This window comes from Carassius gibelio, chromosome B7, assembly GCF_023724105.1.
Source record: "Carassius gibelio isolate Cgi1373 ecotype wild population from Czech Republic chromosome B7, carGib1.2-hapl.c, whole genome shotgun sequence".
Classification (NCBI taxonomy): domain Eukaryota; kingdom Metazoa; phylum Chordata; class Actinopteri; order Cypriniformes; family Cyprinidae; genus Carassius; species Carassius gibelio.
Genome location: NC_068402.1, coordinates 31,814,743 through 31,837,448, shown reverse-complemented (window position 1 = coordinate 31,837,448; position 22,706 = coordinate 31,814,743). Strand labels below are relative to the sequence as shown.

General features: G+C 35.7%; 1 protein-coding gene across 7 annotated transcripts in view; it reads left to right on the top strand.

The window, feature by feature from the left end:
- The window catches only part of unm_hu7910 (un-named hu7910), a 47,524-nt gene that overhangs the window by 14,670 nt on the left and 10,148 nt on the right, over positions 1-22,706 (top strand). For 4 of the 7 annotated variants that reach the window (XM_052560204.1, XM_052560199.1, XM_052560201.1 and 1 more), the window contains 2 exons: positions 16,623-16,661; positions 17,206-21,852. In XM_052560204.1, the coding sequence (XP_052416164.1) occupies positions 16,623-16,661; positions 17,206-19,277 (2,111 nt within the window). In that variant the 3' untranslated portion in view covers positions 19,278-21,852. Of the gene's footprint in view, positions 1-16,622; positions 16,662-17,205; positions 21,853-22,358; positions 22,416-22,706 lie in introns of those variants that run through there. The other 3 variants (XM_052560202.1, XM_052560206.1, XM_052560205.1) reach the window with 3 other exon arrangements.

Here is a 22,706-nt window from a genome sequence, read left to right as displayed (position 1 = left end):
AAACGTTTGACTGCAGTATCTTCTATTCCATGCGCCTTATAATCCGGTGCACCCTATATATGAAAACAGTTCTAAAATAGACCATTCACTGAAGGTGCGCCTTATAATCCAGTGCGCCTTATAGTGTGGAAAATACGGTAGCTTTTCTCTTGCACTGGCATGTTGGAATGTATCCACTGGTGTGTTGTTTGAGGTCTTTGAAGAAGCAAGATGCATTTTATTTTGACTTGGCTCTTGGCACCCATACTTGACTGAAGTGGATTCATGAGAGTGTATGGTTAAAAACAAACTTTTCAAATTGAAAAATTAATGGTTATTTGAAACAATAAAAACAAATAAATTCAATTTTAAAATAACTTACTTAATGTTTAATAATATTATTTATATCTATTTTTTTTTAAATATAATAGTTTTTTTTATAAATAGATTAAAACAAGCAATTAAAATTATCAATGTATATTATTTTTATTAATGGTACATTTAGCTACATTTTTATTACAATTTATTTTAAATCTATTTGTCAATTTGAAAAGATGTTTCAACTTATCTTTGAATTAATTTAATGTTTATAAAATAATAAATTAAAAATAATTTCTGTTTTTCATTTCATTTATTTTGAAGTGGCACCGCTTGTAATGGTTGTCTGATCCATCACTTTGTTGATCCCTGCATGGTGCAGTCTGTGTTTCAGCATTTATAGAGAAGGCCAGGTGTGTAATGCAATGTGCTTCAACAGTAGCAGTCACAGCAGTAATGAACACATTTTAATTTGCACATACAGTGTTACAAGTTACTTTGCAGCCTACATACAACATTAAGTGTTTCCTTTTAAAGACACATACGTTTTTCTCCAAACTGATTTTTAACAATAATGTTTAAACTGCTATGACATACCTACAATGAGTTACATTTTTGACCTTTATCTCATTCTAGAGGTCACAAGCCAGTGTAGTTCAGCTTATTTTTCTTAACAGTATTGAGTGTCATTTTCTTAAAAAAAATTTTTTACAATAAAAATGGAAATAGAACCATTAACATTAAAAATTATACAATTTGTAGGATGGATTTCTATAAGTATGTTAGATGCTAATGATAATTAACAATAACTTAAAACTTAAATATAACTTAACTTAAAAATAATAGATTTAAACAAGTAAATGTTTTGTTAAATTGCATGTGCAAGTTTTTGCACTGAATTGAATTTATCAGCAGATAGTGGATTTTACCAATAACTGATAATAACCAATTAATCAACCAGTAGTTTTTAAAAAGGATACTGAATGAAAACAAACGTTACGTCCAAGCAAAGTAGTGCTAAAGGTTATAACCAAAAAAAGTATTTGACCATGAAAATGAGCGGTATTTTTTAGAATAAAATATTAACAGAGGTGGGACCAAGTCAAAAGTAAGTCTCTAGTCAAGTCCCAAGTCTAGTCCTGAGTCAAGACGGGCAAGTTCAAGTCCTCAACTTCAAGTTTCAAGTCCTAAAGTCGTTACTGCTATTTGCCCAAATGAGTGTCTCTGTATTAATTACTACAGTAAATGTAAAGTCATTAATAGTCTATAGTAATTATAACTAAAAAGATATAACAGTTTGTGGTTTGAGTCATTGATGAATTGTTTGTGAACAAATATAGGTCTAAATGAACAAATAATTTTCTTTAAGTCTACTAGTTTCATTTGTTACAAATCAGTGATTTTAATGGATCAATTGAGTCAAAATACTTACTTGCTGATAGGCTTAATACTACAAACACTCATTTACGAAACAAGAGAGAAGTGGATTTATTGATTTATTTACAGTATATTTCAGCATACAATAGACTCAGCATCTTGATAATGATATGAAACATGTACAGTAGTGTATTGTGTAAATATATAACATTTCATTGACTATATTAATTTGGCATCTGAAGCTTTACAAAACAAACAGCTCGAGGCATCAGTAATTCCATCTCTAGAGTCTGATCTTCTCAGCCATTCCAGCAACGGATGCAACCCAAGCCGATAAATGATTGATTCAGAAACTATTTATTGGTACTGATTAATCTGCAGAAATTACATAAACATTATTCAGTGTGTATACAGAAGCAAACAAACCTCATTAGTTCTTGTCAAGCATGCTTTTGAGTTTACGTCTACAGGATTTTATGTGCTCTATGTATGTTCATTGCTCCGTGTATGTCTTAGTCAGTTATTTTACTTTTAATTCTTAATCCATGATTGTGACAGGCATCCAATTGTAGACAGCTACATTTCAGCTAAAAGAGTAGATCAGAATTGAGATATTTCAAATTAGTGGGATGCACTGCATACCTGTCTTATATGATTATGGTGCACATTAGTTGTGGCAGTGTTTTGACAACCATATGCAATGTTGCAACACTTAGTTCTGTCCAGAGCTGGGTAAATTTTTTTATTAAAATCTTGCATTGATGACGGAAAAGTCAAATCACTTCATAAAGTCTTTTTGCATAACTGAACTATTGAATTTGCATTGTGTAATCAGATTTAAAAACTCAAATACTTGTAATTAGCATAAATTACTTTTAAAAATACATTTAAAATATTTAATTAAAGTTAAAATATTCATTAGCCCACGACCATCAGATTTTTACAAGAATCATTTTAGTTTTAAGAAGTGTTTTCTTAGCTTTTTAACATAAAATTAACTACTGATGAACATGCAAAGGGTTATTTAATCATTTATTAATTTGCCTTTGGAAGGCTTTTGTCTTTTAAAACCGTAAATACATTACGTGTAAAAAGAAATAATGCAGGGATTCCTGAACTTTTTTTGTCAGCCAAACCCATTTCATTCTCATGTACCCCTGAGAAGTTTAAATCAATTTTGTAATAATTAAAGGGGGTGTGAAATGCTTGTTTTCACTCAATATCCTGTTAATCTTGAGTACCTATAGAGTAGTACTGCATCCTTCATAACTCCAAAAAGTCTTTAGTTTTATTATATTCATAAAAGAAAGATAGTCTGTACCGATTTTTCCCGGAAAAACACGACCGGCTGGAGGCGTGACGTGTAGCATTTGGAAGCTGTGACATTACCGTGAGGAAAAAAACATCCAAAACAAACCATGGCTAACAGTCAGATTCCGCGTATATTTATGATCCAGAATCAGATCCAGAGGCTGAAATTTAACAAGAGCAGCATCAGCAACGACGTCTCTATGTGGTATGTACTGAAACTGTATATATTTGCTTAGCGGTTTTGGAAAATGACTAAGTTCCACTTTATGTCGTCTTTTTTTTTTTTTAAGCTGTACATGTGGAAAGTGCAGTTTGATGACAACATCGCATGTTGTTTACTTGATGTGCTTACGCGCCGATAGCTAAGTTAACAACACAGAGATATTTGAAGCAGTTTTACTCACCGCATGCGGTTCCAACACACGATCGTGACCCTTTTTCGTTGGGACTGCATTATCCTTAAGAAATAAACGATGTGCAAATCCGGCATCAAACTGGGCCTTATTTATAAAACAAGCATCTTCGAAATGCAGGGAACAAACAAAAACACTTGCACAACTCCGTTGATGCTCTGTAAAAAATAAACTCCATCCACTGGTCCCTTAATGCTGTTTTTTTTTTTTTTTTGGTAATCTGTGCAGGGTTGTCTTGCCCTGGCAACCAAAAACACACTTCTTTTGTGACATTTCGCGACGCTCTCGCTCTGATCAGTGAATGTCTGTGCTCTCAGTGCTCTGATATACGGGAGCGCGCGCAGAGCAGAGACAAAACATTCACTGACCAGAGCGAGAGTGTCGCGAAATGTCACAAAAGAAACACATTTTTTTTTTCAGAATTGCAATTTACTAATATTCTTTGTTCAAGAATGCAAGTATAGACCAATAGTTTATTCAGGACTACAATTTACTAATATTCTTTGTTCAAAACTGCATTTATATACCAGTATAAAGATTATAGCACAATTTGTTCATAACTGATATCGTGCAAAAAATATTTTTTTACAAATGTGATGATGTCACGTTGAGGAGAAGTGGAGGAAAGGTAGCCTCAGCCTTGTATGATGCCGCGTTTCCAGGTAACCTGTGTTTCTCCAACCTTAAACCCGTGAAAGTGCACTGGAACGGCAGTCAAACCCGTGACTTCCCACCCGTGAACTCATACTAGATCGATGTACCCCGAGTTCCGCCATCACCCAGGACGCGAAACAACAATGACAGCCCCTACGGATAATACTGCCTGATATATATATATATATATATATATATATATATATATAGTTATGATTAAAACTCCATGATCATGGGAAGAAGGAGGCAGGAACCAGCGGACAATCAAATAAAAACTTTAATTACAAAAATAAAGACAAAACAGCCGTCATCCCCTCACGGACGACTGACGCGCACAAATCAAAATCCAAACACAAACTAAAATCCAGGCCTGGTCCTCTCTCGTCCGTCACTGTCATCGCTCTGGTTTTATATCCCTCCATCTCCTCCGTGAGCTTTGAGACCGGTGGGTCAAGCAGTTGTCGCTCATTTCCAATCACTCGGCCCCGCCCCACTCGTCACACACACACACACACACACACATACATATATATATATATATATATATAAATTACTGCCATTGGATAGAAAAATCAACGTTTTCTTTATATATAGTGGCAGTGATCGTGACCTTTGTCATAGTACTGGTAAACTTTGTCTTTGTCTTCTAGAAATAAAAGGCATCATGCTTGCTATATTCTTGCGTTGCGTTTATCTCTTCCTCCGGTGAAAATGTTGTTGCAAACATAGCCGCGTGCCTGTCACTGTGTTTGGCAGGTGCTTGTGTGGGCGTTGCCGTCCCATGGAAACTGCGTTGGAAAGCTTGTGCTGTAGGGAAGTGAGTGCGTTTTTGGTCCCTGTTAGTCGATATCTATCTATCTATCTATCTATCTATCTATCTATCTATCTATCTATCTATCTATCTGTCTATCTGTCTGTCTGTCTGTCTGTCTGTCTGTCTGTTTGTCTATCTATATAAATATTTTGTCTATCTATATATATATCTATGCATTTATCTATAATCTGTACTATTTGAATACTCTCGTCTACTACTCGTCTCTCTAGTCACTCTCAATGCTCTCAAGGCAGGCTTTGGTAAATTCTCTCCTCAACGTGATGTAATGCAATTCATTGTGGGGAAAAGGAGAATCGTTGCAAACCGCTGTAAGATAGAACCTACTTTTTCGTATTATATTTCGTTTTGTGATACCCAACAACATAACATACAGTTTAAATGTTTATTACCAACAAGCAAATTGCACAAATTTGTTGAAAAATTAACCCTGCAACATGGCCTTTAAACATTTTAGTATGTCCCAAAACTGTGGCTTAATAAGCATGCACTGACTATTTCTCCAAGTTCAAAACAAAACTCTATGAACTGCTCGACTGTGAACTTATGGAGCTGTATGAACCACTACAAGCTGTAAACAGGAAGTGTTTGTCCGAACTCAACTTGTTTTGTAAGAGAACGCAAAGTTTTGCGAGAGAACGCAAAAAAAAAAATAAATAAAATAAAAATAAAATAAATATATATATATATATATATATATATATATATATATATATATATATATATATATATATATTAGGGGTGTAACGGTTCACAAAATTCACGGTTCGGTTCGATACGATACACTGATGTCACGGTTCGGTTCGGTTCGGTTCGATACGTTTTAGATACAGCAAAATGTAAAAACATCTCAACTTTTCAGAATGCCGCAAGCGCACCGCGGGTCATGTGACAAGAACCAACCAATCAGCTTCATCCTTTCCCGTAACAACGTTGAGAGCTCAGCCAAGATGAAGGAACAGCTGATCATAGTTGTATATGGATTGCAATTTTGAAATAAATTCAGTAGCAGAGCTACTGCAAGCGATTTTTAGAGCTGCAAATCCATTTATCCTTCGCTGAAATTTCCGCGTCTCATGGAGAGAGCACGTCATTGTTGCTTAGCAAAGACAGACGCCTCATGAGCGCCTCTGCCCGAGCGCTTTGGAAAGGAGGAGAAAGACGCGCTTAGCGTTTTCCATGCGTTTTTAGGCACGATATGTGAACGGCCCCTAAGGCGCTCGCTCACTCAGCACGCGCTGAAGGCTCGTTGCAAAATGTCTAATGCATTTAACAGACCAGAAATATAAGATCCTAAAATAACCAACAGGTCTGGTGTTTGGGTTGGATTCCCTGTAAGCTATAGTGTCTAAATGCTGCAGGGATAGTTTGCTGCGTGCATGTTTCTCCTTTTTTTCGTCTTTTCCCAGATAGTACTGACGCATATATCCCAGATATTCCCGCTAGTTTTTTTTTTTTTTTTTTTTTGTAATCCCGCTGGTGTACCCTGTCATGTTGCAGATGCGACATACCGTTGTTTTTTTATCCACCACTCTCTTGCCATCACCATTATAGCTTAAAGGGAATCCAAAGTGCACCCAAACACCAGACCTGTTGGTTATTGGAGGATCTTCTCATTTCTAGTCTGTTAAACGCATTGGCTATTTTGCAACGAGCCTTCAGCGTGTACTGAGTGAGCGAGCGCCTGCTGAGTAGCCTAACATAAACATATAAGATGGTGTTTTTTTCTTCTTCGGGAGTGTCAGGGGCGTTGCCTGTTACGTTGTTTGGGTTATTGGGCTACCTTGTTGAACGCATATCATTATATTTCTTTCTCTCTCTTTTTTTTTTTTTCAAATATAATTAATTACTCCAACGAACCGTTCGGTATACATAATGCGTACCGCGTACCGAACCGAAAGCGTCGTACCGAACGGTTCTATACGAATACGCGTATCGTTACACCCCTAATATATATATATATATATATATATATATATATATATATATATATATATATATATATATATATATATATATATATATTAATTTGGAATTTATTTTTTTTCCACCACTATGAACCTTTAGGGGCTCCATATAACTGCAACAACATACCAATTCAGTTTTTTTTATAACTGCAACAGTATAAAAAAAAAAAAAAAAAAAATGATCATAACTGCAACAACACACAATAAAAGGAATTGGTCAAAACTGCATCAATATAGCAGTTTGGTAAACATAAGAATTTATAATGAAATTGTTTTTAATACTGAACCACCTGTGAACAGATTAATGAATCCTGACAACAGATAAGGCATGGAAAAAAAACAAGTAATTGAACCATAAAAGCAAATTATCAGCAAGTATTTTAAGCCTGTGACACTGGCAATAATTTTTGCTGGGCAATGTAGGAAGATCTGACAGCAATCTATTTAATCAGTGAAATATATAAATAATGAAATATTTGGACTGAATGCCAATTGCTTTCTTGATGTTGTATTTTCCACTTCCGAACCCTTCTCAGGGTTCATCTTAGAAAGGCATCTGTTGAATGGGAAAAAATCCTTAGTAATAAAAAATGGACTGTAACATATGCTGTGAATATATTAAAAATAAAAGCAGAATAATAAGAACTTGCAAAGGGCATGCTCGTGGTGGACGTTTGCTATGAATATGTATGTGAGAAGTTGTTGTTTGTGAGGCAGACTGAGAAGATTGTGACCGTGTAAGAGATATGTGAGGATGTGAGTGTGAGGACGCATGTAGGGCTACACGATTAATCTCGTGCCAAGTGACTATTTGGCCAACCAGCTTATTCCAGCTTGAAAAGCAAAATGCTATTGATCGTGTAAAAAACATAAACTTTGAAGCACATGCTGATTGATGGACTAGCATTACTCAACATTAATTACTACCTTCCAGCAACACTACATTCAATGAAGGTAAAATAGTAAAAAACATAATTATAGTTCATTTCAATGGAACCGGAATTGGAACCGGAAACTTTCTAACAATACCCAACCCTATGAAGATCCGTATACTGTAATATATGTTGAATTTTGACATTTCCAAACTTTAAGTTGACAGTAAGTAATAAACAGTATTGTGCATTTTTCCTTGCCACTATTTTTAATAGTTGTTTAATGATTATCATATGTGTAGTGAAATTTTCCAAGTATGGTAACCCATACTCAGAATTGGTGGTCTGCTTATAAAACCATTCAAGTGCACATACACAGCAGTGAGTAGTGAACACCATGAACACACACCCAGAGCAGTGGGCACAGGCAGCTATATCCAGTACCCGGGGAGCAACTTGGGGGCAGTGTTAATTTCGTTGACTAAATATTTTCGTCATTATTTTCGTCACAAATATATTTTTGCGGACGAAAACGAAACGAAAACTAAAAAAGAAGGCACTGATGGAGACTAAAACTATGACTAAATTGATTGACATTATCGTCAACGAATAAAGGACGAGACGAAAATAGACTGTGACGAAAATCAAATCAGCAGACGGGAGAGATGCGAGGAATGAACAAAAGAACCGGCAAAACATAACAGGCGAGACTGCATGAGAGAAGGGAACCAATCCGAGCCTGACTTATTGAGACGTGAAGCGAAGGTTTTCAGTTTTTAAATGAGCTCCCGGGAAGTCGGCATTCGAAGAGGTAATGTCTAAAAGAGCGACAAAATGTCCACAGCTCACTTCACGTTTGACGACGAACAAAACAAAACAAAGTGTAAAGCACGCGGAGCGCTCATTCGTGGCAAGAACACAACCAATTTGAAAAGACATTTACAGACGAGCCACCCGGACATTTTCTCAAATATAATTTCACAACGATGTTCTTTTGTTTATTGAGCTAAGCAAAATTGGAAGACTGCAGTGCATAGATGTTGTAGCATTAAATATTACGAACTGAAAAGTACTGTAAAATAGCCCCTTCTTCAAGTTAGATGAGAGCACAATACTAATACGTAATATTATGATACATACATTTGATTAATACTAATGTTTAGTATATTTTATAATGTTCTACTTGTTGACAATATCACAAATGTTTCTATATTAGTCATGTAAAACGTGAATGTTCACATCCTATCATTATACATACTAATCTAGCAATATTGTAGTATTTAAAACATACAATATTGCTAGACAAATGAATACCTTATAAAATCTTGTTACTTTTTTTATCCACCCAACTTATTAAATAGTTACTTTAAATGCATGCACTTATTGTTCAGCTCAGCTGTGAGCTTTAAGGTCCTGGACCTAACTTTATTTTTCTTTTATTGATGGTCAATTGGCAGCTAGTTATTGTTTACATTATCACCACAGTGTTTGTTGCTGCATAAAAGCTTTTGAATCGAAATAAAGACACAGTTGTGTTGAAATAAAGTTGAATTTGTGTTTTATATATTTTGGTTAAGTTTGTTAACTATACCAGCTGTAGAAAATTGTCTAGTAAATCTGTTATTGATTTTAGTCTTATTTTAGTCGACTAAAATACCAAGCAATTTTAGTCGACTAAAATACCAAGCAATTTTAGTCGACTAAAATACCAAGCAATTTTAGTCGACTAAAATACCAAGCAATTTTAGTCGACTAAAATAAGACTAAAATTAAAACAAATCAGATGACTAAAACTTGACTAAAACTAAAAAGAATTATAGTCAAAAGACTAAGACTAAAACTAAATTAAAATTTCGTGTCAAAATTAACACTGCTTGGGGGTTAAGTGCCTTGCTCAAAAGCACTTCAGCCATGGGTATTGAGAAGGAAGAGAGTGCTGTTCATTCACCCCAGAGTGTGAGGATGCAAGTGTGACTATGTAAATGTATATGTGTGCGAGAGAGTGTGTAGTATGTGAGAATGTGCAAGTGTGTATGTGAGGATAATGCACAAACTCTAGCATTTCTTCTTGGTCTGTTGGGTATGGAATGTTCAAATAGTAGTATGAAGCAAACAACAACTTCAGAGCATCACAGAAGATGGTGATGTGGCTGTTAACTTAACATAAAGTTGTCTGTGGTCAAAGGGGAACTTCCTGTTGTTATGCATAAGAAAAGAAGAGATCAGTAACACTGTGATAAACTTACTGCAAATATGAAATAGTTTTCCTTTTAAAAATATTCAGACATACCACACACACAGTTAGAAAGATGAAAATGGTCCCTGCAGAGACTTAAAAGATAGTACCAGATGATGATGGTAATCGTGACTTTTAAATGCATTGTAATTTCTGAACCCTAACTTGCAAAAGGCTATGCAACAAGCTAATAGGTAATGTGCCTAATTTCTGTCTAGCTCTTGATGTTGTACATAACCTTTTAAAGTGTATACAGAAACACTACAACTATTACAAGTGTAATCTGTGAACATCTTTGCATTGTGCAACTCTCATTCTTTCACACTGACCTTGGTTTTAGCTGCTCACAGAACTTATCTTTAAGGAGAAAAAAAAGCATTTAAATATATGACATTTTAGGCAATATTCAAAAACAAATAAATATATTGACAAATGTATTTTATCTATAGTTCTGAACCCTATCTGTGTCCCCTGTGAATCCCTATCAGTGAGTCCCTATCAATAATCCCTATCAGCTTCAGTAACAGTGCTTTATACAGATGCTTCTCAATAAATTAGGTTAAATTATTTCTGTAATTTAACTCAAATTGTGAAACTCATGTATTAAATTAAATGCACACAGACTGAAGTAGTCTAAGGGCCCTATTTTAACGATCTGAAACGCAAGTGTCAAAGCGCAAAGCGCAAGTAACTTTGTGGGCGGGTTTCGGCGCTGTTGCTATTTTCCCGGCGGGATAAATGGCTCTTGCGCCCGGCGCAAATCTGAAATGGGTTGGTCTGAAGTAGCTTCATTATTCATAGGTGTGGTTTGGGCGTAACGTGAAATAAACCAATCAGAGCGTCATCCAACATTCCCTTTAAAAGCAGGTGCGCAAGTTCCATTATGGATTGCTATTATTATGGCGTAATTTACCAGGCGCACGCCAGGAGCGGTTCACAGCCGAGGAGACTGATGTTCTTGTAAGAGCAGTGAAAGACAGAGAAGTTGTGTTGTATGGGGATGGGAGAAACCCACCCAAAATAGCGTCATGATTTCCGTCATCTCATGTGTTAATATTTTTTTAGTGTAACAATTTATGATTTGCAAAAATAACTGTTGCATCTGTGTAGATTACATGAGCAAAGTGTATGCGCGTTGTGCACGCTATACATTATGGTCAAGCATGCGCCCTTAAAATAGCATAATGAACAACGCGCAACGCGCCACTGACTTTAGACTAGGTTTTTTCTGGTCAGTGGCGCAATTGTTTAATGGAACAGCAAAATAGCACCAGGGATTGTTTGCGCCGGAACACGCCTCCTTTTTTGCGCTGAACCGCCCAGGGAGCGCAAGTTCATTCACTAGTTTAGCGACGTGCTTCTATGGAGGGAAAAGCGCGCTTTGCGCGGGTGCAAAATAGAAATGACACATGCGTCGGTGTACAAAGTCAATTGCGCTGGGTGCAAGATAGGGCCCTAAGTCTTTGTTTTTGTTTTTTTCATTATGATGATTTGGCTCACATTTAGGGGTGCACCGATATCACTGTTGGGAACGTTACTTTAAAAAAGTAATTAGTTATAGTTACTCACTACTTGTTTCAAAAAGTAACTGAGTTAGTAACTGAATTACTCCATAATAAAAGTAACTCGTTACCAGGGTAAGTAACTATTTGCGTTATTGTAAAAAAAATTTTTTTTTAAAATATATGTTGCTATGTCAGAGATTATTATTATTTTTTTTGCAGTTTTCACAAGTCAGTTGAAATGAGTACAACAGGCAGGTGTTCGTACATAACTTTCGATTTTTATTGCACGTCAACAGACAGCAAGAGTTTTATCCTGCACTTCAATTATTATCTTTGTAAGAAAAGTGTTTTTGGCCACTAGCTTTGTAGATGCGCGTCATGCATTACATGTACACATTACATGCACATTCTTGCCTTTGACCGCAATGAATTTGAAGTAGTGCTTATATCTCCACCTTGAAAATGCCAACTTTTCATCGGATTGCTCCTGACTCGCCATTTCTGCTGCTGCTGCGAATCTTTGTGTAGCTGTTGCGTGTGTGTGTGTGTGTGTTTGGCGCCGCCGCGTGTGCTGGCATGTGTGTAAAAACACTGGCCCTGATTGGCTACCATAAAAAAACACATGACTCTGCCTTAGCCAATCATAATCGCTTATCTCGTTATTAACCCACCTGCTCACTCGCTGTGTGAGCCAGGGGTGCGATCAGATTGCATAGTTTATTAAATCAATGCATAGTAACACACCGCATTTAATGTTCAGTAACGTTAACGGCGTTGTAACGACGGGAAAAGTAATTAGTTAGATTACCCCGTTACTTAAAAAATTACGTCGTTACCTAACGCCGTTCTTTTAAACGTCGTTATTCCAAACACTGACCGATATACACTTACCTAAAGGATTATTGGGAAAGCCTGTTCAATTTCTCATTAATGCAGTTATCTAATTAACCAATCAACTGGCAGTTGCTAAAATGCATTTAGGGGTGTGGTACTGGTCAAGACAATCTCCTGAACTCCAAACTGAATGTCAGAATGGGAAAAAAAGTGATTTTAAGCAATTTTGAGCGTGGTATGGTTGTTGGTGCCAGACTGGCCGGTCTGAGTATTTCACAATCTGCTCAGTTACTGGGATTTTCACGCACAACCATTTCTAGGGTTCACAAAGAATGGTGTGAAAAAGGAAAAACATCCAGTATGCGGCAGTCCTGTGGGCGAAAATGCCTTGTTGATGCTAGAGGTCAGAGGAGAATGGGCCGACTGATTCAAGCTGATAGAAGAGCAACTTTGACTGAAATAACAACTCGTTACAACCGAGGTATGCAGCCACAACACGCACAACCTTGAGGCAGATGGACTACAACAGCAGAAGACCGCACCGGGTACCACTCATCTCCACTACAAATAGGAAAAAGAGGCTACAATTTGCACAAGCTCGCCAAAATTGGACAGTTGAAGACTGGAAAAATGTTGCCAATTGGGCATCGTTTAAATGCCACGGCCTACCTGATCATTGTTTCTGACCATGTCACAAAGCTTGAATCATTTCAAACTGGTTTCTTGAACATGACAATGAGTTCACTGTACTAAAATGGCCCCCACAGTCATCAGATCTCAACCCAATAGAGCATCTTTGGGATGTGGTGGAACGGGAGCTTCGTGCCCTGGATGTGCATCCCACAAATCTCCATCAACTGGAATATGCTGTCCTATCAATATGGGCCAACATTTCTAAAGAATGCTTTCAGCACCTTGTTGAATCAGTGCCACATAGAATTAAGGCAGTTCTGAAGGCGAAAGGGGGTCAAACACAGTATTAGTATGATGTTCCTAATAATCCTTTAGGTGAGTGTATATATGGGCCGATGATTAATGCGCATCTAGTCAATAAAGCTGGTTAACAGCGGTAAATTCCATCAGGTGCCTGATTTCACATAGAGAAGCTGTTACTACACGGAACTGTTGTTAATTGACAAGCTGCACAAATCAATGGTGATGATAATGAAGGTTGATTTGCGCATCTTCTCAGTTATCAACGGCTCCGTGTAGGAGGGCTTGCATAGACTTGTCGAGTAGTGAAGTGATCGACTACTTCAACCACTTGTCGGCGCTGTCGGAAACAATCGACTACTTGAGTATGCATTAACCATAATTCGTACAAAGAGTTTGCAAGTACGACGTAAATTGTAGGATTACAGTATTGCTTGTAGCTGTTACTTTCTATGACCTTGTCTATGTTGCATGTAAAATTAAAATATGTAAATAGGGGTGTGCCTGAAGCCGAATACCTTATTCCGAATGGCACGGATAATGGCTTCAAAAACAAATAACAGACAAGTAATAATTCTGCCTGAATACTCGGCTGAAGCTGGCAAAGTCCAGTGTTTTCTAGATAACAGGTGAGCCAGGGGATCAGCGCATACAGAGACCTCTAAAGTCACTTGTGTGAAGTGAATGAATGTAAACTTTATGAGTGAAAAGAGCGCAAATCAAAAACAGCATTGCTGTTGTCTCTCGTGCATCTCTTAGAAATTGGAGATTGGCAAGAGTAATATCACCTATAATAATACATCATACACATTATATTATTTGTATATATTTAAAAGGCAATGATTTAAAACTTAGGCTACGATATGATACGAATGAATGGAATAAGCACAGCGCGCTCACCAATCAAACAGCCACGTTGTGAATCAGTCTCTCAAAAACCAGTTCTCTCTCAAGAGTAGGCTAATAATCAGTTTAGATACGGATTAATTTTCTATTTGGCCTACATGTTTAAATTAGGGCCGGGACTTTAACGCGTTAATTGAGATTAATTAATTACAGAAAAAATAACGCATTAATTAAGATTAATTAATCACAGAAAAAAATGTCCCGCATTTTTAATAACTTCTTTTTGCACCGCGGAACGTTTCTCACTGGATGAGTTTTGGCGGACCGATTATACTGGAGCACCAGCTAGCGTTCGCATATCACCGCAGCATATCTAGCCGAGAGTATCACCTCAAGACATATAGCAGCTAGCGTGGACTTTACACTTTATGTTGAACTATGTATTATTTTGTTGGTGCAACTGGCAGTTTATGTTGAACTCTTTATTGTTTTGGCCAAGGTTATTGAGAGATGGACTTAGTATGTTATGGCCTCTGAAGCAACAGAGAGATGTTTTCTAATAGTCATGGTTTCCAATGTTCTGAATGTAATTGACAGTATTGTGTTTTACTTAAAAAAAAACACTTTACAGAAGGTTCCAGCACCTATAAGCTACCTGAATTTCTGAAATGTTCTATTTCTAAATTGTTTCTAAATATGCTATAGCTACACTTAATGGCAAAAATTGAACTGGTCTGCTAGACTTGGGTGAACAAAAATAAACAATATTTTGTTGCTTAAGCTTATGTATTCAGTCATTATTCAATGGTATACTATAAATCCATGTGAAAAAACTATTATTTCTCACTGTTCTCAGGTCAAATATTTATATGCGATTAAAATGCGATTAATTTCGATTAATTAATTACAAAGCCTCTAATTAATTAGATTAATTTTTTTAATCGAGTCCCGGCCCTAGTTTAAATCTTTACCTTTTGCTGGTTTGTGCGGCACACGCACATTTGTTTAGTAAAGTTCACTGAACATTAAGACTTGATTAAAGAGTTCTGCATAATGAAAATGTACGCATTGAACGGATTCAGTCGCGTTCAAATGATCACTAAACATTTTTCATGACATCTCTCTGGTTGTATGATAAATATTATTTTAGAAATTAATATTTATTTTAGCATACAACTGCATACTTACTAAAAAAGTATGCATTAACTAAGTATTACATAACCACGAAAAAAAGATAATAATGCCATAAAAAGCCATAATGGTCTTATCAAGTAACTGTACAACGTTGTATCTGAATGCAGATACAAAATATTTTGTGATTGTTACAGACACAAATACTGGCTGTTACATTAAAATTTTAATATGTAATGTCATAATTATAAAGTTTTGACAATTTACATATGTAATTGGATAACCGGCTTTTTTGATGAGATCATCGCAGTACATCATCGGCCGATATATATATCGGTGCACCCCTACTCACATTTAACCAAAATCCACCAAATAACAATCTCAACAAATTAGAATATGATGACATGCCTCAATCAGGCTAATCAGACATCAGCTAATCATCTCAAGACACCTGCAAAGTTTTCCTGAGCCTTCAAAATGTTCTCTGACAATCATTGACACCCTTCACAAGGATTGTAAGTCACAAAAAAAAATAATTTCCAAAAGCTGGCTGTTAATAGCATCCTCGACTACAGTGACTATTGCACTTCATTTCACTCAAGCCACATCCTTGCACTCTGATTACTCTCCAGCTGCAGCTAATTGGATTTTATTATTTAAGCTGCCAGCTTTCTTGTGTTCATGTCTTGTCTTACTACTGTTTGCATTTCTGAGCGTTTACTATTTCTGTTGTCTGCCTTGTTGATTTGGTCTGTCTCCCATTTACGATTACTGCTGCCGGCCTACTGGAATGGGTTTAGTCAACAGCTTTTTAAAATAATTTTAATACATTAAATATTTGCTTAACCCTTAGGGCGATATAAAGGGTAACCAACAGAAATAATTTATTCAAAAGTGATTATATATGGAGATCCAGGGTTTTAATGAGGGATACTAAGCACACTAAGCGGTACATACGATATTTCAGACCATCAGTGTATATCTGAAAGTAAAACATACAGTCCAATAAATTTTAAGTGAATTTAATTATACAAGTGTAATAACCAGTGTTTAAAAAGGGAAAAGTGGAGACGAACATAACGTTACCTACATTTCAAATCGCACTCGGAGGAGTTTGGTCACTTTAAGCCCCGGTCCTAATGAATATGTTTTTGAATTCAGAATTTTCATCCAACGTCACCTAGGAAAATACATTTATTTGAGCTTTTAGATAACACCTATGATTATCCATGTAAAACACTGCACTATGCATCGAAGTTCGGTAAAACTGGCAACATATTCCAAATATTATAACTGTTGGATTTTAGTAGAGCATGATTGTGTTCTTTAACTTGGCAGCTGCAACAATTACACATCTTTCCAGGTCATTCTTTCTTCTGTTTATTCTGTTCTGTTTGCCCCTCTTCCAATGCAGATGAGAGACCTAAAGAAGTGGGGCTTAAAAAAGACAGAGGTACTTAGCATGAGTTATGGAGTTAGTAGCATATTAAATTAGCTTCAGTAATGCTCAAAATTATTCTGTCATGATATACTTACCCTAATGTTGTTCCAAAGCCTGCATGATGTTTTTTTACTGCATAACACATGATACATGTGTTTCTGTCTATATACATACAAATTCTGTGTGTGTGTGTGTGTGTTTGTGTGCAAGGGACATCAGTTGCACAAAAATGCGATTTCATCAGATGCATGAATGAAAACTATTGGCGTCTTTGTATTTCATACTACACTTAATAAATCACTAAAGCAGTACAGACTTGAACTAAAATTACTGATAGCTTGCAAGTATATTCTTAAAATGGAAAAACATACTGAACATCATCAAAAATAAATCCTAATTCTAAATGAAAGAACTGAATGTGAATTTTCCTTTCTCATGAATTATAGACCGTAAGACAGTTATTCACACACTCAATCAAATAATATGTGTGTTTGCATGGAACATGGGAATGAGGAGCCTTCTGAGATGTAAATTTTTTTGTCCGACTCATTCTCAGAACATCCTACCAGGGATATTGGGCGAAAGCTGAAAGCAGCTCTGAAGGAGCAGCTACGAATTATTCATGAGAAGATTGAAGCCAAAAAGATTGCCAAACTAGCCCTTGCTGAGGTCCGTAGTGTTTTGGCTCAAGAAGAAGAGGAGAGACAAGCTGCTCTTGCTGCAAAAAAAGTTAAAGAAGAGGCAGAAGCTAAGCTTCAAGATGAACGAATGCAAAGAGAACAAGAGGAGAAACTAGCCAAGGAGAAAGCAGAGAGAGAAAACATGGAGAAAGAGAAAGCAGAAAAGGAAAGACTGGCCAAAGAAAAAGCAGAAAAAGAAAGACTTGCTAAAGAAAAAGTGGAGAAAGAAAGGGCAGAAAAAGAAAAACTTGAAAAAGAAAAGGCAGAAAAGGAAAAAATGGCTAAAGAAAAAGCAGAAAAGGAAAGACATGAGAAAGAAAAGGTAGAAAAAGAAAGATTGGAGAAAGAGAAAGCAGAGAAAGAAAGACTTGCCAAAGAAAAGGCAGAAAAAGAAAGACTGGCCAAAGAAAAAGCAGAAAAAGAAAGACTTGAGAAAGAAAAGGCAGAAAAAGAAAGACTGGCCAAAGAAAAAGCAGAAAAAGAAAGATTGGCTAAAGAAAAAGCGGAAAAAGAAAGACTGGAGAAAGAAAAAGCAGAAAAAGAAAGACTGGAGAAAGAGAAAGCAGAGAAAGAAAGACTGGCCAAAGAAAAAGCAGAAAAAGAAAGACTGGCCAAAGAAAAAGCGGAAAAAGAAAGACTGGAGAAAGAAAAAGCAGAGAAAGAAAGATTGGCTAAAGAAAAAGCAGAAAAAGAAAGACTGGAGAAAGAGAAAGCAGAGAAAGAAAGACTGGCCAAAGAAAAGGCAGAAAAAGAAAGATTGGCCAAAGAAAAAGCAGAAAAAGAAAGACTGGAGAAAGAAAAAGCAGAGAAAGAAAGACTGGCTAAAGAAAAAGCAGAAAAAGAAAGATTGGCTAAAGAGAAAGCAGAAAAAGAAAGATTGGCTAAAGAGAAAGCAGAGAAAGAAAGATTGGAGAAAGAGAAAGCAGAGAAAGAAAGACTGGCTAAAGAAAAAGCAGAGAAAGAAAGACTGGCCAAAGAAAAAGCAGAGAAAGAAAGATTGGCTAAAGAAAAGGCAGAAAAAGAAAGACTTGAAAAAGAAAAGGCAGAAAAAGAAAGATTGGCTAAAGAAAAAGCTGAAAAAGAAAGACTTGAGAAAGAAAAGGCCGAAAAAGAAAGATTGGCCAAAGAAAAGGCCGAAAAAGAAAGATTGGCCAAAGAAAAGGCCGAAAAAGAAAGATTGGCTAAAGAAAAAGCAGAAAAAGAAAGATTGGCTAAAGAAAAAGCGGAAAAAGAAAGACTGGAAAAAGAGAAAGCGGAGAAAGAAAGACTGGCCAGAGAAAAGGCAGAAAAAGAGAGACTCGCTAAAGAAAAGGCAGAAAAAGAAAGATTGGAGAAAGAGAAAGCGGAAAAAGAAAAAATGGCTAAAGAAAAAGCAGAAAAAGAAAGACTCACTAAAGAAAAAGCTGAAAAAGAAAGACAAGAGAAAGAGAAAGCAGAAAAAGAAAGACTGGAGAAAGAAAAGACAGAAAAAGAAAGACTGGCCAAAGAAAAAGTAGAGAAAGAGAGACTGGAGAAAGAGAAAGCAGAGAAAGAAAGGTTAGCCAAAGAAAAGGAAGAGAAAGAAAGGTTGGCTGAAGAAAAGACAGAAAAAGAGAGAAATGCTAAAGTAAAAACAGAAAAAGAAAGGCTTGAGAAAGAAAAGGCAAAAGAGGAAAGACTGGCCAAAGAAAAGGGAGAAAAAAAGAGACTCAATATAGAAAAAGCTGAAAAACAAAGACCGGAGAAATCAGAGAAAGAAAGTCTTAGCAAAATAAAAGATAATGCACCAAAGGGGCAAACAGAGAAAGACGTAAAGGAAGAAATAGAAAATGTGAACAATTACAAACAAGAAAAAGAGGCAAAATTAAATAAAAAAGCTCATGGACAAAAAGTTGATCAATCAGAAAATGATGAAAAAATATCTACTCGTGGTTTACTTAAATCTTCGAAAAAAAATATCAAGAAATAATAGTAAACTGCCATAACTGTGAGATTTGATCGGGAATAAAAACTCCTAAGGCATTTAGTAGGAACAGCGTTGCAAGTAAATAACTACAAGTAATGTTACTACTAACTTTTTTTTGAGTGACAGCTGTTCAGAATGGTAACAAGCTACTTTTTAACTAGTGGTGTAGTTATACAAAACACTACATTGCTGTTGGTCCCATGGTACAGCTGAGTGAAGGAGGTAATAACCCAACTGTCAACTCGCTGTGTTGAGAGGTTTGACTCCGTGAATCGGTTTGTTTGGATGTTTCATGTAACCTAATTACTTAGATCCAACAAGCCAGTGGTTTTCAACCCTGTCCCTCTGGCCCTCTCCAACTGTTCACATTTAGCATTTCTCCTTAATCAGCCCCCATGATTCAAGTCATCACCTCGTTAGTAGAGACGATAAGATCTGAAATGGAACTCATTCAGAATGTGCAGGGTTGGGGGACTCCAGGAACAGAGAATATATATAGTGAGTTATATAGTGTTTTAATAATTTTACCTTTTAATATTTTGTAATAATTTATTATACTCTTTATTTCAATGCCTGTTTAAAAACTGCTAGTTGCAGAATTAAATATCAGTTGAAACTTATATTTATCACTTTTATACTCTTAGCTTCAGTGTAGTTAGCAGCTTTTTGTTTCGCTAACTACTTTAAGGTTATCTTGACTGTACACTAATTAGGGCTCCTTTACACATGGCATTATTTAATTTTTTTTGAGGATCAAAATCACTATTGAAATCCAAATGAAGTAAACACACCCAAGATTTCTTAAACCACAAATGTTTGGTGGTGGTCTGGTTTGGGGTAGACTTTTGATTCTCTTTAATGAACATGTAAATACATTTTCTTTTAACTTTTCTGTTTCCTTGACCAGTATAGAGAGCAGAGAGTGCCAAATGTCCATTCATGTTCACAGAACTTAACTATAACTTAAATAACTGTAATATAATAACTAGACAAGAGCTGTTAAGATGGTAAACTAGTTTAGGCCTGGTTCTAAAACTCATACTACGAAGCACGGTCAAGAGCATGCCAAACCAGAGTTCACCTTGTAAAGCACTTTGTGTTTATATAGGGCTAAAGAAAGAAAGAAAGAAAGAATCCAACAGGTGACAATATGATCTTAACCTTAAAGCCATGTTGGCCAGTCAGAAGCCTGAAAACGTTTCCAGTAGGTGGAGATTTCTGAACTGTCACAATATGTACAACAACCAAGGTAATAAAATGTTGCCAAGTTCATTTGTTTCAGATGTAATCAAACACACTTTTGGCTCAATGAGATTAATAACATCCTTTATTGTAGAAACATTCGAAAGAAAAGAAACTGAAACCAGATTGTCTAGAGTTTTTGTTTGTTTTGGGTTTTTTTTAGCTGTCAAAGCATGTTGAATTATCCATCAATCCATCCATCCATAATGTAAGGGTGATGCTAACTCAAATCCATTTAGTGACTTAGAATACAGTAATAATTAGAAGTTTTGAAATTGTACTTGAATCTGAAAAATCATTATATTTAGCTGTAGTTTTTCATTTGCAACGTCGTGTATTACACAACACAAATGTGTTCAGTTTTGCCTAAATTTGTCCATATAGTGAACTACTACATTGTAGTGATTTTTTGTATTATTATTATTGTTATTTAAAAAACAAATTTTGAATAAGCATATGACTGACTGGTTTTAAACATTTTGTGTTCATGATTGTGTAAAACACTTCCTTTTCAATTGCGTTATGTTCAGCACTACTGTGAAATGATTATTATTATTTTTTTTATCATCTCTTCACACTGACAGCTGCTCTCACTTCTTGTTGAAGAAAGTCTCTTGCAGGCAATTAAATCATTACTATGACATTCAGTTACAGATACACTGAACAAATCGATCCAATTTCATCTGATTAATTGCAAAATGACAGTGAAGACAGTCTGACCTAAAAGGTCATATTTGACAAAAAAAAAATTATACTTGAATGCAGTGTGAACAAAGTTTAAAATGCTAAAAAAAATATCAGATTACGATCAAGCATCAGTTCTGCTTTTTCTGAGCCAGAGAAAGAGCTGAGGAAAGAATACACTACTTATGTTCAGGAAGTGAAGCTATGCAGCTACAATGAGGATCAAGTTTTTAACATGTGCTTATTTATTTGGCAGTTGTCTGCAGTTGGTAGTCGGATGTCTAACCTACTATCTTTTTCTTTTTCTTTTTTTTTCTTTTCTTTTTTCAGATCAGACTATGTTTGCTCAATTGTTGTTATTTTTTAACTGAGTTGTTTTATTTAAGTTTTTACATTTGGGTTTATTTTGTTCAGTATAGTAAGACTTTGATCTTATAATTTCTTTGATTTATTATTGTGTGAAACATTTTATTGTTGTGTGAAACATTTTAAAGTTTAATTATGTCAATAATGTAACTATATTTATATAGTAGAATTTTGTTAGTGTGTTGAAGTTGAAGTGTGTTATTTCTTTACCACATGTGCTACGAAACAGACAAAAGTAATGTTTCTAGATAGATTTCTGAAAATAAATAAAAAGCCTGCTAAGCAATTTTCCCATCTGCCTTTACTCAAACTACTCAAGTAACATGTTTGTTTCAACATACAGCAATGCTTTGATATTGTTACAGAAGAAATGTCTTCAGGGAAACGACATGGAAAAGACATGTATATTTAACTAGGATAAGACACTGAAAGTGAAGTAATTTTTATTTGCTAATATATTAATTGACATGGTTTGTTGAGTATGTTCACTGATACTTATGTGTTTGGTTAAATGTTCTAAAAAAGTATCAGGGTTACTGCCTCACATATATATATTCTCCCTTATTTAAATATATGGTGTGATTAATACATGGTCAGGTTTAATCATTTGTGTATGCGTTAAAGAGATGAGTTTATTTGTATTCTTAACAACCCAAGATGAATAGACTTTTTATATAAAGTAATGCTGTATGATAGCAATACTTAATTTTTTTTATGGAACTTTTTATAGAATTCCATTGCAGAAAGAACCTTTGTTTGGAATGTGTCTGATTTTACTCAACATTCATACAGGTCTGACTGAGAAACCTGTTACGGTGGCATCACACGAGAACCCCTTAGGAGAAAAAGGTAAGTAAATGATCGAAGCAATTCTTCATGCCATTATATCATGAAATCCATGACATGGCATCTAGTGTCAGATAGATGGTGTCTGTGCACCTCAATAGAAGTGCATATTTGGAACCATCCAAGTTTGGGGTCTGCGAGAAAAAATTCTGTGCAAAAACAGGGTTCTGGCACACTAATGGCAGAAATGTCATCTGAGCATAATTTTGGTGTTGAACTTGATGCAACGTTGTTAGGGGAAGATTACTATTGCGGATATTAAGTTTCATTGTATGTGTCAGTATGAAAATGTCA